Source organism: Arctopsyche grandis, chromosome 13, assembly GCF_051622035.1.
Source record: "Arctopsyche grandis isolate Sample6627 chromosome 13, ASM5162203v2, whole genome shotgun sequence".
In the NCBI taxonomy this organism is placed as follows: domain Eukaryota; kingdom Metazoa; phylum Arthropoda; class Insecta; order Trichoptera; family Hydropsychidae; genus Arctopsyche; species Arctopsyche grandis.
The window spans coordinates 10496157-10515391 of NC_135367.1; the positions used below are offsets into that span (position 1 = coordinate 10496157).

Genomic DNA, 19235 nt, shown 5'->3' on the forward strand with positions numbered 1-19235 from the left:
TTTGTAATAATAAAAAGCATTTAAAAATCAAATAATACACATACTTTTAAAAATAAATATGATTGGGCTACCTGATAATACACAAATGTCAAAAGATGTTTAGTTTATGGATTCCATGCTATTTTCGGTTCGACGTTTATGTATGAAACTCTTGGCTTTGATTTTCCGATGACGGGTTTGAATGCGTCGCCGATTGTTATGTTTCGCTTGGTCAAATCTCCTCGTTGTGATCTTTTAGTCCTTTTGAAGCCTGACACCTTATCTTGTGGCTTCGCCTTGATTGGAGTGCTAATGTCAGTTTTAATTTTTCTATCCTTTCGCTTGTAGTAAATTATTTCCCAAACTAGCGTAACCATGGCGAGTGCTAACCCAAATAGTGTAGCGATAAATACTCCGCCTGAAACATTGCAATATTTTCTTAAAATCATTGTCTTAGGTGTTGACTATGTTTAGGTGTCGACTTTGCAACTTACCTAAACTTTGTAAAGAGATTCCTTCGGATTCATCGTCATCAGGGCAGACTCCTTTAACTGAATTGTTCCAATACTTTGCTTTTAAGTCTTCGAAAAACCTTTCGTTTTGAAGTTGTAAAATGACTTTTGCTAAATCTTCTTGAAGTCTAGAGCCTTGCTGCACAGCGACAGCGTACGGACGTTCTCCGAATACCTCGCCTATTTCGGTTATGTTACAATTTTTGCTTGTTTCATATCTGCAATCATCAATAGTATATTGAAAATGTAATCATTCCGTATTTTTGTTATAATCTTTCCATACTTGATTACTGATGAGTCGTGGATAAATGCAAAGTCAGCATCAATATGATCGTTCACTTTTTGAAAACCTTCATCGGATGTTTTGACAGGCTGTGAAGAGTTGATAGCGAGCAAAATATGACCATATTGTTCCTTGATTGGATAATCCCAAACTTGGTAAATTGTTTCTTCTGAACTACTATTCAATGTTATCTCTTTCCATACCCTAACATAATTTCAAATATATTATCGAATACTGAATTACAGTAATCACTTTATTACAGTCTAGAAAAATTACCACTAACACGAAAACCATGTGAAATGCAAAGGAGGTATGTAAAAAAGACGGGTTTGGTGCAAACGATCGAAAAGGGCCAGACAGATTGAACCATAGATTAACTGGACGGCTGCTTTAAACGCAATTCTCGACTTCACGAATGATAGATTGCACATCAGATGACGAGTAACCTTTCGATGTGCACAGATGCAATTATTAAAATTGAGTTGGATCTTTCTGGCTAGTTTAATAAGGCAAAATTCGGAACTAAAGTATCAGAAGCACATAACGTATACAGGGTATGTATGTCGGGACTTCGGGTAGATTTCGCTTAGTGTAAGTGCGAGCAGTGCGCACGCATAAGGTACACGTGTCGTTAATCTGTGGTTCAGTCTGTCAGGCGCTTTTCGATCGTTTGCACCAAACCCCAAAAATTCTATTCAATTTTGATAAAAACCTGTATAGAGTGTCTTCAGCATGTTTCATATTGATGAAATACATATGAATGATGGAATCTTTCACAACAGTATAATTTATTCTGGATTGTCTGGCTAGCTGATCCAACGAAGATACAGGTGTCTAAACAAGTAGATTTAAATTTGAAATATTGCTTATGTGAATGGGTCGATAGGTCAAAAATACTAACTTGCATTCGTTCAACTGTTAAAAATGCAGCCAAGTTAGCAGTGAACGTAGCCAACATCAAAACAACGAATAGCCAATAAGCAGCCACTAAAGTCCTGCCCGATAAGGATTTAGGAGCTTCACCACCACCTTGCGGGGTGAATGAGGTCAAAGCAAACCAGAATGACTCTTTCAAAGTGAACTCCCTGAATATTTTCAGTTAATAACATTTTATTCATTGCATAACTTCAATTAATATCTATCAAATCCAAACCTGCATGGATAAGAATATGCCTTCTTATTATTTCTAGCACTATATGGCGAGTATTTGTCGAGTAATGATAACAAAACGGCTGTTAGAGTCAAAGCTGCGACTATGCTTAGCCAAACTTCCAAACGCAGTACAGTCATAAATTTGAATAGAGACGTTTTCGGAACAGGTTTTCTAATCACTGCAATTTTAAAAGCGTTACATTTTAGCTCTGATTCAAGTTCAAATGAAAAAAATGTACCCCACCTATAGATATCCCAGTTTCTTCAAAATATGGTGCTACAAAGTCTATAACTTCCTCTCGTTCGGATGTCATTATAGTGGAAGCTACTGCCATGTCAGTCTCCTAATTCATTCGTTGTAAAAAGTTAATACATATTCACTAATCTCATACACCGGACACCGAGAAATGTTCTATTTACTCACACCTCGTACCAAATCTCCGATGATGCCAGTCCATGTGCCGTTTGGTGTTTTTCTACCAAATGTGCCGAAAGCAGGTGTGATTATTTCGTAATCAAAATCCATTACCTGACAGAGAATTCTTACGTTTAAATTCACAAGTTATAGTTTATGTAATTACATATACATATATAGGGGTTTGGTGCAGACGATCGACAAGCGCCAGACAGACTGAACCACAGATTAACTGGATGGCTGCTTTAAACGCAATTCTCGACCTCACGAATGATAGATTGCACATCAGATGACGAGTAACCTTTCGATGTGCACAGATGCAATTATTAAAATTGAGTTGGATCTTTCTGGCGAGTTTAATAAGGCAAAATTCGGAACTTAAGTATCAGAAGCACAGAACGTATACAGGGTAAGTATGTCGGGACTTCAGGTAGATTTCGCTTAGTGTAAGTGCGAGCAGTGCGCACGCATAAGGTACACGTGTCGTTAATCTGTGGTTCAGTCTATCTGGCGCTTGTCGATCGTTTGCACCGCATCGATATATAGGTATACTAATTATTTACCTCGGACATTCTCTTAATGAAGTCGATGCAAAATCCTTCATATATAGGCTGTCCTTTAGCCGTCTTCATAGGCAATCCTGTATTTGGATCCAATTTTGGATACGACCAAGGTATTGCCTTAATGGAATATACCCTTTAAGTTAGTTTTGTTCTTTTTATTGTGTGTATATGAATGATTTTAATACTGACCGGAGTAGTGCCTATTCTGAAAAACTTTCTGATTGGCTTCAAACGAACTCCAAAGCTCATATAAAAGGGTTCATTCATTTTACATTTCGCTACTACTTCAAGTTTATTCTTATCTCCAATTTGTACATTGTAACTCCCTCGTAGAAATATTCCCTTTCTGTTCGAATTTAATATGTAAATTTTTATTTCACAATTCTCACTATCTAATAAACAATATGTGCGCAATTTAATCAAATTTACCTCTCTTGATTAAAATAAAATACTCCATTCTCTGTGTCCACATACTTTTGCATTGTTTCATGAAACTTTTCTTTTATGAAAGTGTTAGTATAATTTTCAATGGCAGAAGTTTCAACACTACAATCTACCTTGATTGGAATATATGGTTGATTTTTATTTGTCTCTATTAATACATTCATGAATAGCTCCATTGTTTTACTGACTAAAGCTGGTTGTATCTATAATCAAAATAACGAAAAAAGTTATATATTGTAACCGAAAATTGAATATAAAAATGCTCAATGTTCAAAAATCAACATGAAAATCGTTTTCCAAAGAGCAATCTTCTTCCATATCGTTCAATCGACAACCACTGGATCGAATTAAATTCATTAAAGTCGTTGAAGATTCCAAAATCGATGTATCCAATCTCTCCGAGTTTAAATCGGCGACACACAAAATCCACCTATCTGACTGTACCACCAAATCTTTCCTCTTCGCCTGTAATTTTTTTATGTTTAAAAAAGGGTTCTAAAACTTAAAACAACAATTCCTGAGTCATTTACCAGTTTATAAGTATCTTGAACAAAATTAGTATTTCCGATTATAACGAAATGACCCGGCGTTGGTCTTAAATTTCTCATATTAACCGCTTCTTGTTCTGTTAATCCGCTGTTTACTAGTATTCTTAACGAGGATCTTCCTATAATATTGTATAGAACTTGGTCCATATCTGAAATTAATTTCTTTGCAGATGTAAATTGAAAATTTATTCGCATGTAAATTTGTTTGAAAAAATGCTGACCCATTTGATTTTGAAAAATTAAAACAACGTCAGAAGCATTCCTAGCTCTTAGCAGATCTAAAATTGGTTGTAACATTAAAATCGTCGTTCCAGTCTGAGACCTGGCATGAGGAATAGACCATTGCTCTGCGAGATCACTCGCTGGTTCCCATTCGGCCCAAGTCAAATCCAATAGCATAGATACTCCTTTAGAAACCGCATCACATACTAAATAATATGAAAATTAGTATGAAAACTTACATGAATCTTTTCCAAATTTTAAAACATCCTGTTACTCGTACATATTTACTTACACTTGCTATAACTATCATCGGTATTAGTTCGATTCAAGGCAACAAGCTCTTCAGATAAATCCACATTTGAATACTTAGCACGAGCATCTCGAAGAGCGTCCGAAAACCAACCAGCTGCTTCCGGTTGATCGGCTTCCGTCAATAAAACTACACAATACATAATTAATTACATACTAATAATGGCTTATATATTTCTACCATATTCAAAATATCATACTCACCTATTCTCAAGCTTGTTTTTGCGTAAATCAATCTTAAAATTATAACCATTAAACACAGTTCATATTTCATTATGCTTTTATTGTTCCGAAACACGGCCTATAAATCGGTCAAGTCAGTTGTCAAGTTTGTATCGAAGTGAAACTTCAAAGCTCGCCATTTGACCTTATTAAAGTATTATACATATGTACATCATAGAAACGTATCAAAAAATAAACAGAACCAGTGATTTCAAGAGAAATTATTTTCCAGTGGTGTACCTACGATGTAAATTTATGATTTTTATTTTTGAATAGTTTCATTTCTTCGCCGTTATAGAGATTTTTATTGGAAACTTCTTATACTTGATAATCAAATAACAAATAGAAATATTCAAACCAATGAATATTTCGATTTGTGGTGAATTTTTACATTCATATACTATAATAATTCCATTACTGAATAAAATTATTTTATACACTTTTAGAAATTACTCCAAATGGACGCTTGTGAAATACTGATATGAATCAGTAATGGCAATTTGTAATAATTCACGTAATATACCGACAGTACAGCAAATTAGGATTAGAACTCTATACTTAATAGATTGATGATCTACCTATATAATATTTTATTCATTTTGAAATTTTACAAATGCATTATACCTTTCAGTTGTACATAATTATTTGTTTATCACTAGTGGTTTCACCCGGCTTCGATCGGTATTTGTAATATAAACCGCTTAAACATGGCTAATCTAATAGTAAACGTTTTATTCAATTTATTTGAATATTTATTGTTTTTCTTATTAAATTTAACGTCACGGATTCTAGCATCCAAACCTTACATACATAAAAAGTCTCCTTCGAAATTATATGTTAGATATTTTTATTCTTATAATATTAGATCTATTATACCAGCAGAATATACTAGTGGTTAGCATATGCTTTAAACAGGGTGGTCACGGGTTCAAATCCCATTGGTTTCTGCTGGCCAGACCTTGAATTTGTGACTCTAGGTCGATCGTTTCCTATCAGAGTTTGCCAATTTATCTGATTTTCATTTAAACGGTTCCAACAAACTGGCAACCTTACCCATTTTCTCGCAAATCTCGAGTTGTCAGCAATCTTGAATTTCGCTGAATTGTATAAAATGATAATTAATGTATCTGTGAATGTTAATTGTTATGTATTTACGGTTCGGTGATTATTGCCCACAAAGCGCTCGCCCAAAAGTCACTGAAATCTCTATAACGGAACATCTGGCAGCCGAAAAGTCCATCATATTGTAGCATATACTAAAAAGAGCCGCCGGCTAAGTGCAATCGAATTAGGGCGAAGCGCATCCCTGACACTGTGACCGTTATAATTAGTTTCAAGGATTACTAAGTGCATGTAGGCTAAACAATGGCCACCGAGTTGGCCGTTGGTCCCTTGGTCCCTTCTCAGAAGTGACTGATACCGTGGTACCGTGGGACTGAATGTCGTGGGAATACATATCCGAGTACGTGACCATAACAATAGGTAAATAAACCGGACGTGGAAGATGCCTCGAGTGACCTATCCGTTATAAGGCGGTACTTAAGCGGTATCAAGACATTCTGGACGGAGCACTGCCAGTGCGTGTATCTCCTTAATCATCAATAAATGCTGTGACACGACTTTGGCCTTTTACTTGGATCCTCCACCCACCTCTACGTAACAGTATTAACGAGAACTCGAGTGCCAACTACATATTCCGTATTCGCAATTTTCATGGCAAAAATTGTCTTTTGGGTGATCCAATTACCGTATTTACTTTGTATAGTACTTTTATCAAATGTACAATGTTTCTGGCCAGGAAGGCGCATTGAGGTTACCTGTTAGGCCTTCCTGGTATTGATTAAAAATAAATAAAGAAATAAAAATATTAATATTATATTTGAATTAATCGCAAAAAAATATTTTCTTAAAAAAATGATAAAAATACGGTACACTGTGTATAGTCTTCTAGATATTTATGAATCGCATGAGAACTTGGACATATGTGAACGACATGAAAACCTCCGTTCAACTAATAAAATATTCCCGATGAAATAACCATTTGAAATTATGTACATTGTTTGATTATGTCAAATATACGAGTGGGTGTATGTAATTACGTTTACTTTGTAGTCTTCACTTTTCTTTAATATTTTATATGTTTACTTAAGAATACTTTACTGTTTGTATTTCTATGAATCAACTATATTTTTAGCTTTTTAATTTATGATATGAAAATTAATAGTAAAAATAAAATATTTTATTATTCGAAAGATATAGTATATTTAAAAATATATAAGTATCGGAGAACTTATGTTTGTATATTTTTAGGTATTCTTGTCCTAGATATGAAAATTGGGGGCTTATGAATAAAACAATGATTTGAGCTCAGCTTTTATTATAAATTTATACAAATTACATACAAGACAAAACGGTTTTAACTATTGATTGAAATACGTGCAAAGGATTTTATTTAAAATTGCACAAAACAAATATACAATGTATTTCTTTATAAGATTAAATTAAAAATAAATATGGAAAAGCATAACTTTCAATCAACATCAATACAAACATTTCCATGCTGAAATATTTTATACAAAAGCAATTTTTATCTGGTGTGTTTTAAAAATCAAAAAAAAATTGTCTCGAATTTATACACATCTTTCTGAACAAATTTATATTTTGACTTATGTAATGCTGCGCAAATATAAATTAAGAAGCCCCTACACACTTTCTATTATTAAAACAATTTAAAAGAAGAGAAGAAAAAAATTGTCTCAAAGAAAACTTTTGCATGAACACTAATTAGTTGTATTAAAAATAAAGCAACTTGTATAAAGTCAAATCAAAAAGCTTTGAAATCAAAAATCAAATTTATTATTCTAAAGCTTAATTGTTATAAATAATTAATTCAAATAAATATGTACATACATCGATAGTTTCCCTTTATATAGTAATGAAAAATTTACTTCAGACGAAATTCCTGAGTAATATTTTCAATAGAAAAAAAGATTGTTACACATATGGCACCTAAAGGTTTGAACAAAATTTTTACTATTGATTATCGGGTAAACTATGCTTGAATTTCACAACAAACAACTTGTTTCAACTGCAAATCCCACACAAAAAATATACGTGTAAAAAAAGGCAGTGATGGACGGAAATTACTCGTGCAAAGCATTTTTAATATGTTCAATTCTTTCTTCTCTTCTGGTCGAACTGTTTGATTCTAACAGGCACCGTGACTGCAGGCAGATATACTTCTACCGGGCTCACGGATCTCTTTTTCCTTCCCTTCTTCGTGCCACCGCTCGATTTGCCATCATTCGAGCTGGTGGCACAAGTCGTCCCGGACTCTGACTCTTTGATTTCACAGTCCTCGGTCTTCGCATCATCCTTTGTCGCCTTTGAACTATGCCCGTCTTTGCCGTCATCTGTCAATCTGGATCGGTCACGGCCTCGATACCTTGTGAACACTCCAAATATTTTTATGCCGTGAAAACTCGAGTGAGAAATTAATGTGTCAGTTTTATAGGACACTGCAGTTATTGCAGTTTTTCTCCAACCATTGTATTATCAATCTTATTTTTGGATACTCATTAAATCAAACTAAAACTTCTATGAATTGTTCAAATGAAATTACTTTAGAATTAGAGGGAGTTACATTTTAGATAATGTTCGGAAAATTCAAATAGGAACTTTGGGAGGTTTCAGTCTTATGATTTCATCCTAATCAATAATATTAACAGCTTATTCAAATACGTATAATAGCCTCCAGGTAAAATTTGCCAAACATTATGAAAACTTTTCTAAAAATTGTAATAAAGGAACACATGGTTCAACGAATAAAATTAAACTTATTTCAAGAAATAAGGTTATTATATCAATTCATACTGGAATACTTCCAAATCGAACATTCTAAACATGCCTATTACAAGTTCAACAATTCTCAGGCAGAAATGAATAATCATTAAAAGAAAATATCAAAATATTGTCTAAAACTGCATTCTCTGTTAATATTTATAACGCATTAGGAATACCAAAGCTTATATAACACAATGCAATTCAGTGTATTATGTACTGGTTTTTAGATGCATCACAATTGACGTTCCATAAAAACATTCCGTTTATAAAATTGGTTTGTTTTATGATCCCATTAAGGACCTATTTGTGTATATGTATATTAATGTGGTCACGAATGGACTAAATTATCCTCATCGATTTGTACAACAAACAGCAACATGCTTTGTTACTTTAGCTTTTATGAGAAATGTGTGTACATAAATTATTTATACCAATTATAGGACAGTTTTGAACTGATGAACATTGAAACAAATTAAAATAATTGAATATATTAAATGTATTATACAGTTTTTTTATATATATATAATATTAACATTATTTAAAGCTATGCTTATAATAATACAGTTTTATTTATGAAATAAATACAAATATATTAAAAAATGACAAATTGAAATTTACAAATTGATTTTAGATGGGGTGTGTATATGCGAGTGTACTCTGATATTATATTATATATTTTATATAAAAAATTACAAATTGTATATTTATTAAAATAGAATTGTGATTTTGATCGTATTTGCTAATTTGTATGGAAAGCTTAGTTAACGCACACATATAATAAATGTTGTTTAATTTTGGAAAAATTTTACAGACATTATTTACAAAGTAAAAACTATTCACAAAATAGCCGTCGGTTTTCTTGGAATAGTCATATCATATTTATATTAAATTCGAGACAAAACGAGGAAAGGGGTGGGCTAGGGTCTTGGAGGCCACACACAATTCTTCACCGGAGCACGGAAATGCTTCTAAATAACAGATGCCTACAGATCTTTTGTATTATTTTCTACTTACTGGCACGTGAAGCTGTCGAACTTCTTCTTTTATTTATATTGTTTATCGAATCAAAAGTGTGTTGGGGTTAGGTGGCTGGGGTGGGTGTCGATGAAGATGTCGGATATTGATGTTGATATGAAGACATTCCTACAGCTTCCACTTTTTCTGCTGTTGGTACGGGCTGCAGCCGAAACATCGAAAACATATAGCGGATTTCACGATGCCCAAATTTATAGATAAGCAATTTATATATTATAAAAAAAAGAAGTGTTGTTAATTGTGTACATTAGTGTGATGATGATGGATGTCGTCGCTATGGTGAGAATTCTTGCGTGCTCGCAGACTAATAAAGTATTGATTTTCATATGACAGTAAGGCATTCAGTTTATATCAGAGAGATGTAATAAGAATAGAGGGGCCCTTACGAATAAATAATTGTTGTCAATTTTACGCAGTACGTCTCTATAAATACGCTACATCGCACGGAATACAATCGGATCAATTTACTTATAAAAATGTATCCCATGATGTTTATTGTGTGTTTTTGAATGTATTGTGCAATTTTTACCGATGCTTGCCCATCTTGCGAGTAATATAAACAAACAGAGAAGTTTTTATCGGACATACGTCGAGCACCAAGCGTCAAATACGACTGATGCTAAAATTATTTAGATTGTCACTTGACAACAAAAGAACACTTAAAGCCACTTCTATTAATATTACATTTCTCTGGTTTATATTACATGTATTATGGTTTATGAAATTGAATAATTATACTGATAGTAAATGAAAAAAGAGTACTTTTATGTGCCTACTTAAAACAACTACTGCCATTTCATATTTATTTATTTTATTATAACATAGAAAGAACATTCAAAAATAAAAAGAAAAAATCAAATATGCATATATTATATTATACAAGTGACTATTTATTTAATGGTATGATAAAGAAATCGTTATTTCAAAACAAATTAATATTACATTATAATTTTTCTTTTATTTTCAGAATGGTCTTTGTATAAAAATTTACAATTTGGTCGATTTAACACAATTTTTAGTTATTAATGACAATTTTATGGGTTTGGTGCAAACGATCGACAAGCACCAGACAGACTGAACAACAAATTAACTGGATGGCTGCTTTAAACGCAATTCTCGACTTCACGAATGATAGATTGCACATTAGATGACGAGTAACCTTTCGATGTGCACAGATGCAATTATTAAAATGGTAATTATTAAAATTGAGTTGGATTTTTCTGGCGAGTTTAATAAGGCAAAATTCGGAACTAAAGTATCAGAAGCACAGAACGTATACAGGGTAGGTATTTCGGGACTTCGGGTAGATTTCGCTTAGTGTAAGTGCGAGCAGTGCGCACGCATAAGATACACGTGTCGTCAATTTGTGGTTCAGTCTATCTGGCGCTTGTCGATCGTTTGCACCGCATCGCAATTTTATATGTATAATGAAATAAATTATATATTTCTATAATTTTCAGTATTGAATTTATTATTATTACCAACAATATTTTAATATGAGTAGTTTTAAACCATTTAGGTGCCATAAACATGATAATGTCAGCAAAGTTCACTTCTAGAATTACTTCAAATAAATGTAAAGCTATATTAAAAAAAATGTTAGGCAAATTGTAAAAAGCTAGACACCTAAAAGGTCAACGTTGGTGTTTCAAATATTACAAATAATAAAAAACGCTTGTCAAATGGCGATATAGATAAACATTATATATGTATGTATTAAAGTTAATTCAAAGTGTGATTAAAAAAATTCACAACCTCTCATACAAATGAGAAATGTAAGCGTGTCGGCCATTTGTTATTCCATTAACATTTTTAAGCCATTTTTTCTGTATAATAATCGTGGGTTAATAATAAGCATTATTAATTAAATTTAACAATAATATATTGTTCAATACATTTATCAAACCACTATGTTTAAACATAGTGGAAAGATAAAAATGTACTGTACAGTATTAATTACTGTTATTCTTTCTTTGTATTTATCTTATATTAGCTCTCTAATGGTTGATTTAACAATATATTCAAATCTTTCAATATTTTGTCAAAGTATTACACAGTTAAATACGTTAAAAATTCACAATATACAATTAAAACAGCCATCGAGATAAATGTAACATATTTTGTATGGAATGTATCCTACCGGGAAAGTGCGTCTAATTGTCTTCTGAGAGCTGCAGACTTGGCTTTTTCATCTTGCAAAGCTTTTCTCAACTGGGCCGCCTCTCCGGGAGCTTGCTGCCATCTCGATCTCATATCCTCGAAACTTCAATTGACACATGTTATTTTGTCAAATTCAAATTTGATTTTTATTAATATGTGTAAAAACCACTTACAGATTAGTGAGGCAGGCACACTTCTTGGTGAGGTGGTCTATGGTCTCTCTGGCTTCTCGCTGCGCTACCTCCGACTGACGGGTCACCTCGGAACGTATGGCCATCTCGCGGGCTTCACTCGCTGTCTGAAGTTCACTGTATGTTTCAAATTTCACAAATTTCCAAATTGCCAATTGTCCAACGCGTTGTTAAAATTTTGATTTAATCCAACCGGCAGTAGACGGCGAGCGGCCCATTGGGTAGGAAAGGAAAATAAATGGGACTATTGTAATAATAGATTTATAAATATCATCTTCGTTTTAAATCTATTCGAATAATATGTTAAATATATATATACTTTATAACACATAAGAATACAATAAATCAAGACAAGCACTATATATGTAAATCTAATAGTTATAGTTTAAAAATTATAGGTAACAAACCTCTTATCAAATAACACATTTGTTGCAACTTTCTCTATATACGAGCATTGTATAATATAATGTAAATATATATGTATTCTTATTTTGAATTTTATCAGTCTTAACCAATTTTATTACTAGATTTAAATATTATATTATAAGAATACAATTTCAAGTAATTAACTAATAAATTCATTAGGTGTATGTACATTGGTTATTATGAAAGTAAAATTATCATTTTGGCAGATCGATAAATAGTCAAAATATGAGTATGTATGTAGATAGAAATTATTATTTTGAATAAAAACACCAATATTTTTTTTTACTACCGCCATCTATGTATAAAATTAATGACTACCAACTGTCACCGACATTAAAAATCTTCGGACCTGAAATGCTTCTTATACGATATTTTATCTCTACCGTAATGGCGGAGGCTCCATTTACTTATATTGATGACCAAAATGAGCAATATGGCAAAGTATGAAAACGATCGGATAAGAGGCAAACTTTTTCCTGAATTGTAATCGTAAGTGAAACGTAAAGGAGGTATGTAAAAAAAGTTTCCATCATTTCCTATAACCATTTTCCAATGATCAGGCAATTTTTTGATACCATTTTTATTGTCTGGTTATTTTTCGATCCACCAAAATGATTTATTACACTTGCATAATATACGGCACATATATATGTACGTAAATATGTATATACTGTACAAATTCCATTATTAAGAATTGGCATTATCATAATCATGATGCAAAATTCTACATTCTAAAATTTAAATTTAAAAAGAAATTATGTATTGATAAATAAAGATTTAATTATTTAATATAATGGAAAATTTATGTTTGTGTAACAATTATTTATATTTATTATTAAATTCAATTGTAAATATCAAAAATATATTTAAAAATTTTCAGTCTTCTAAAAAGTCAAAATGTTTTCATCAACATACTGATGACGATTTCTATTGACATATGTACATATTATATGAAAACGCATGTACTTTTCTGTTAACACTTCGTATATTGAGAAAGCAAAAATGCAAATATTATAAAGCAGTATTGACATTGAGTGAATTAAGAATGTATATTTGAAGTAATATAATGACGGAAGCGTGTTGATAAATGTAAAGCGATGTGTGAGTGGTGAATAAGCGAATGCAAGTACATAATGCGATGAAATATCGCTGAAACGTATATGGGATAGAACTTTTTAAGGTATGAAAAGCAACATAAGCAGGGCCAATGTCAGTAGCAGGGCTGGGGCACTCGCTCCACTCGCCGCCATGGTCAAAACTCCCAACCCACCGATCCCAGTCGCCCACGGATAGCTGTGTCCAACAAAAACATCACAATTCAATACCAAAATCCTACAATCACGAGTGTCGATCTTGAATTACTGGTCATCATGATCATAAACAATATTATTTACATGCCGTACACTCCGCTCTCATTGACATGCCCATTGCTTTCGATTATCATTATTAATTAGCTTCATAGATATGAACTATATGGTGATGCAGATGATGTTAAATGATGCACTATTGATAATGTTTCAAATCGCTGTATGAATAAATGAGTGATGTGAATATATATGAGATGCATGAAAATGATATTTAAACAATGTGCTATTGAAAGTTTAAAAGACTTTCATTGCATTTTGTTAGAATGAACTTAAACAATAGATTTATGATAGATGAAGATAGATGTTTTAACCTGAGTCTCTTCTCAGCGATGGTTTTAGCCTCGTTGGCCTTTCGAGCTTCGTGTCTCAACGATCCGAGATCAGTCTCTTGTGTGGCCAATTCACTTTTTAATTCTGAAAATTTTTATATGTAAATAAATTGTTTGAAATAAAATTAAGCAATTAATATTTAACAATAACCTAACAGACCTTCTATGTCTTGCATTAGTTGTTTATCTCGCTTTTCTCTTTCTTCTTCACTTTCTAGATTACATTCGGCCTTCATTCTTTCTAGACATTGCTCCTTATCCGAAGTGAAGATATCCCATTGTCTTTCTGCAAAAAATGTATTAGTTTTATTTTTTTTCAATAATTACTAATTTAATACAGTACAACCGTCTTAAAAATAGTATACCCATATCAGACTTATGTTTCTCTCTTAATTTTGTTGTAGTTTCTGTGTGATCAGATTTCAATTGTCCTCTGACGAGCTCCAAGGTGGTTCTAGCCGATACTGCCTGCGTACTGAGAGCCGTTTCCAGGTCCTTTATTTTCTTTTCCATCTCATCGTTTAACCGCTCTAACACATTTATCAAATATTACATTAAACGAAACATCCATAAAATTAAAATTTTACATTGCCACTTTCAAATCCCCACTAACCCGTTTCTTTAGCGTGCTTCTCCTCTAAGTCTTCAATAGCCTCAGCATATTTTATGTCAGTCTTATCTAATGCCCGACGCATTTCCATCAATTCCCAGTCAGCTCTAGATTTTTCCCTCTGCAAATTCTCTTCGAATTGCGCTTCCTTTTTGGCAAGTTGCGCTTTGAGAATCTCAAGCTGCAAACAATTTTCAAGATAAATACAATTATTTTATATAACTGCTGTGAATTTATACAATACAAATATTTTGAATACCCTATAATAATATTCCGTTAGTCACAGACATTACTAACAAACTAACCAGTAGATTCTATGACAGAATCACTAATAACCATACTAACACACCTGTGAAGTCTCGGTGATTACAACAAAATGTCTATACCCTTCAGGTTACACAGATTACCTAAACACAATCTGCTTTAGATCGTCGACTTTAGAGAGTCTTTAGTTAACATTATGTATAATATGTACTATGAGCATTTATACGAATTGTAAATAGGTTTTTGAGCTATTTTTCCTATTATGCTGCACATAAACATTTGAATAATATAATACCATAATTACTAACAAAAATTAAATAAAATTGTAAAATATAAAATGATCAGTAGATCAGCAGCTATTAAAATATATATAAGATGCATTATGAACATAATTTCGTAATAATAAAAAGCATTTAAAAAAAAATATGCGAGAGAGAGGAGGAATTTAGTACGCGCCGCGCTCAACGGTCAGTGTGAGAGTGATATCCGCCTTGGAATGACGGCTCTGCTTCAGCCGTTATGTTTTTCATTTCTTGCACTTATTTTATATTATTCGACATGATAAAATATTTTTTATAGCCAATTGCAATAATTAACCTGGCAGATTTTGCATTATTTTAACTTAAATCACACATTTTTAACTGGACGCTGAGCGTCCAGCACAGTGGCTAGCTGATTTTTTTTTGGCACAGTAAAACAAGTGTTAAAATACGTGTTGTGAACATAATTTAATAATAATAAAAAGTATTTGAAAGTCAAAAAAAGCATACCCTATCATATGCTTCCCTAATTTTCTCTTCATGCTGCCGACACGTCTCCGACTGTTCTTTGAATCTCCTTTCTTCTTCTTCCCTAGCTGTCCTCTCTTTCCACTCACTCTCTAAACGGGATTCCTGCTCTTGTAACCTAGCAAGAAGTCTATTTTCCTTTTCTTCCAATTCCTAAAACAGATTTTGTAACATTGTATTTGACGCTTTCACTGTCGATTAACATTTTCTTTATAAACGGACATTGACTTACTTTAGCATGTTGCGCTTTGGCAGCACCTAGTGCATTCTTTTCTCTGTCGAGCAATGTCCTAAGACGTGACGCTTCACTTTCAGCTTGAGCAGCATGTGACGCTCGCTCTGCAGCCAGCCGAAGAGCTCTTTGTTGCTCACGAGCTGCTTGTCTCAGTTGGGTCACTTCAGTTTGCAATGCGCTTAACTCCGCCAACTAAATTAGTAAACATAATTTATGACATTTATATCCGAATACATGTGTAAAATTCCTGTGAATTAAAGGATCTCACTTCAGTTAGGTGCTTATCGGCTTGAGCGCATCGTTCATCGGCTTGCCGTTGCACGTCTCTGAGTCGTTGTTCAGCTAGTGCTCCCTTTTCACGTGTAGCTTGCTGCACTTCCCTGAGCTTCCATTCACAATCGGCAAGAAGCAATTCTTCACGTTCAGCACCCTGAGATCTCAATCGCTCGAATTCCATTTTCCACCATTCCTCGCGCGACTGTCGTTCTTCTGCAGATTGCTGTAATGTCTGAAAGCGTACAAGAGGTCGTTTCAAACTACTCTTATTCAATTTTTCCAGATCTTTAACAAAAAAAAAATAACTCACTTCTTCTACCAACTTCCGCTCTTCATCTCTCTCCTCTTTGAGAATTTTGTATTTCTGTTTCAACTTTTCATTCTCTGGCAGTAATTTATCCAAATGCTCCTGTAGCCGAGCTGCTTGTTCGGTCAACTCGACCACCTTTCTTTCGACGGACTTTACTTCTTCTACAATTCACAATAAAGTTAAAGTAAACAAATAAAATATTCACGATATTCTTTGAATTTTTCGGTTTACCTGTTTTCGCTTCCATTTGTTCTAGAAGTTGTGAATTTCTGCATCTCGTGGCGGTCAAATCGGCTTCCACGTGCCATAACTTTTGTCGAACGAGTTCAGCCTCTTTTCTCGCGCTGCATACTTCGGTTTGTACTCCTGAGAATTAAAAATGTGACATTAGCATTCCCGAAATATAAAACATATTAATAAATTTCGACCTTGAATGTATTCAAAATAAATCAAGATTTCTTGCGGGCATCCTAATAGCTCAATATTATGCACACTAATATTTTCCAGGCTTACAGCCAACTTGTTATTAAGATATAGTGGGTTTTAAAGTAATAGCATTTAAAGTAATAGTAATAGCATAGCTAGTACCCTAAGATTGTACGATAATTAAAAAAAAAATATATTTACATAAATTATTGGTACTCCTGGTTTTTGAAATTCCTACCCTATTCATCTAGGAATTCACATGTACCTATTCATCTAGGAATATACCAAACTTAAGCTTTAAGCTACGCTGTACATATGTATATCAAATATTATAGTTAAGTTTTAAGCTACATATGTATTATTCCTGTTATGCTATTAATATAAATAAAATGTATCCCCTTTTTTACAATTAAGGTCTGTTCATACCTATCCAGCACGACCCGTATCCTGCAGGTGTCCTGCAAGTGCGGATAGTATTCTTTGGTACATTATATGGACGTATTCATACTCCATTCGCGCATGCGCATTTACGCATTCATGCGCGTCCATATAGAATGTACTAAATAATACTGTCCGTACTTGCAGGATACTTGCAGGATTCGGGTCGTGCTGGATAGGTATGAACAGACCTTTATAGGCTATTTTTAAATAAAATTCAAACACATTATGTCAGTTTATTTGTTCATTATCTATGAGCAGGATGACCCGTTTGGCGCTAGATAGAGTCTGTCATACTTACGTACATAGCTTGACCAACACCTCGTAATCATTAAACTACACGATCCCGTGAGATTCTCACGAGAATTATTGTTATAATTTAATTTGAGCACAGGTGCACGGCATTAAATTTTAAATTTCCGACGTAAAATAAATAAAACATATTTATAGTGCCGTTGTCGTTTAAGTCGAATGTTTATGAAAAAAGAAGCTCTTTCATCGGGAAGAGCTCATTGCGACATTCAGTTAAATACGATTCAGAGGTCACGGCTCACGTCCCATAACTGACTAATTGCTCCCAAACTATATCCAGCAACTGGCAAGGTTAACGCGCCTTGCCAACTCGTAATATTAAAAAAAAAAATCAACTTTCCCCCTCAAATGTACGTCACTGATTACCAGTTTGATGTAATTTGACGACGTGTTATATGTCAAAACTTGTGTTTTCGCATAATGTCAAATTTGAAACTTCAATTTTTCACAGCCAAAGAAAATGGCAGAAGTAGGTCGAGTTTGACTCTTTTACGACCAACTCCACCTGTCAACTTCTGAAACACGGTGATTGGTATAATATACCAATCGTCGTGCTTCAGAAGGTATTATCGAAGATCAATCTTTGTTGAAAGCTAATATCAAAAATAATCTAAAATGCATCAAAGTGTTTCATTTGAAGATATCGTCATCTTATTGTACTTTGAAATGAGCTAGAAAAATTTCAAAGCAACTGTTGAAAATTTTCAGCAAGCGTCAAACGTCACTTATACGCATATGTGCATATGTATGTATTATAGTTGAACGTAAAACCACAAAATACGACCACTGCAAAATAATAAAAAGTCTCTTCACATTTATCGTTTTCTATGTAAATGTATGTAAACTAGATAAATTTGTATTAGTTAATCGCATCTATAATAAATACATGTTTTAGTTTATTGTCTCTCCGTTATCCGTTAACGACTTGCTCTTAATCTGCCGTTGGCGTTAATTAATTATAGCTTCTAGGTCGACGGTTCTATTTCGTTCTATGACAATACGCTGTGTTGACTGCGCGAATTTTGACAACCTCTGTTCAAACTGATTTAAAATTAAAACATGCGTTATATTCACAATGTGCTGTTCAACATCTTAATCATTTTGTAACAAAACACAACAGCTGAATTTTACAAATTTTTATTACTTAAGCAAATAAATAAAAACCAATATGATAAAATCACCTTTAAGCATACAAATCTCTACGTATAAGAATTTTAAAATTAAATAAACAGCTTATTTTTAAGAAAAATGCTTCGATGCCAAGCAATGCCATAAGCCTTTAATAAATAATTAATAGATAAAAAAAAACTTACTGTGCAAAGCTGCTGCTCGTTCTTGTAATTCAGAAAATCGATTATCTTGACCCACCAGACCTCTCCTGCAATTAAAAAGTTAATGCAAAGAATATGAATAATAAATTTAGATTGAATTAGATATCACATACCTTAATCATTTTTTTTAAAAACTACCTATTATATACTTCATTTAATTTAATAAGACACTATGAAGAAAAATGTTCTTATGTCATTGGACCGAAAATTTCACCCAATCTACGTATGTATGTATGTATGTAAAA

At 33.0% G+C, this 19235-nt stretch overlaps 2 protein-coding genes across 2 annotated transcripts in view; both read right to left on the reverse strand.

Annotated features, from left to right (window-relative positions):
• Positions 1-104: 104 nt before the first annotated feature.
• Ir8a (Ionotropic receptor 8a) lies at positions 105-7208 on the reverse strand. The gene is made up of 20 exons (XM_077444942.1): positions 7197-7208; positions 6142-6167; positions 5961-6084; positions 5103-5227; positions 4632-4663; positions 4411-4557; positions 4118-4324; positions 3879-4045; positions 3631-3813; positions 3334-3551; positions 3094-3250; positions 2905-3021; positions 2351-2455; positions 2171-2270; positions 1928-2105; positions 1676-1859; positions 1487-1608; positions 775-978; positions 474-709; positions 105-397 (listed from the first exon to the last, which is right to left on the reverse strand). The coding sequence occupies exons 1-20, from the start codon at positions 7206-7208 to the stop codon at positions 105-107; spliced, it is 2937 nt and encodes a 978-aa protein (XP_077301068.1).
• The window catches only part of LOC143921110 (uncharacterized), a 28985-nt gene continuing 16761 nt past the window's right edge, over positions 7012-19235 (reverse strand). Inside the window, exons 3-15 of the mRNA XM_077444236.1 lie at positions 18973-19037; positions 16715-16849; positions 16484-16644; positions 16166-16405; positions 15895-16089; positions 15645-15815; positions 14614-14791; positions 14366-14530; positions 14161-14286; positions 13983-14085; positions 11861-11995; positions 11668-11790; positions 7012-8094 (exon numbers count right to left, since the gene is read on the reverse strand). Coding sequence (XP_077300362.1) covers positions 7821-8094; positions 11668-11790; positions 11861-11995; positions 13983-14085; positions 14161-14286; positions 14366-14530; positions 14614-14791; positions 15645-15815; positions 15895-16089; positions 16166-16405; positions 16484-16644; positions 16715-16849; positions 18973-19037 — 2071 coding nt within the window. The 3' untranslated portion in view covers positions 7012-7820. The remainder of the gene's footprint in view (positions 8095-11667; positions 11791-11860; positions 11996-13982; positions 14086-14160; positions 14287-14365; positions 14531-14613; positions 14792-15644; positions 15816-15894; positions 16090-16165; positions 16406-16483; positions 16645-16714; positions 16850-18972; positions 19038-19235) is intronic.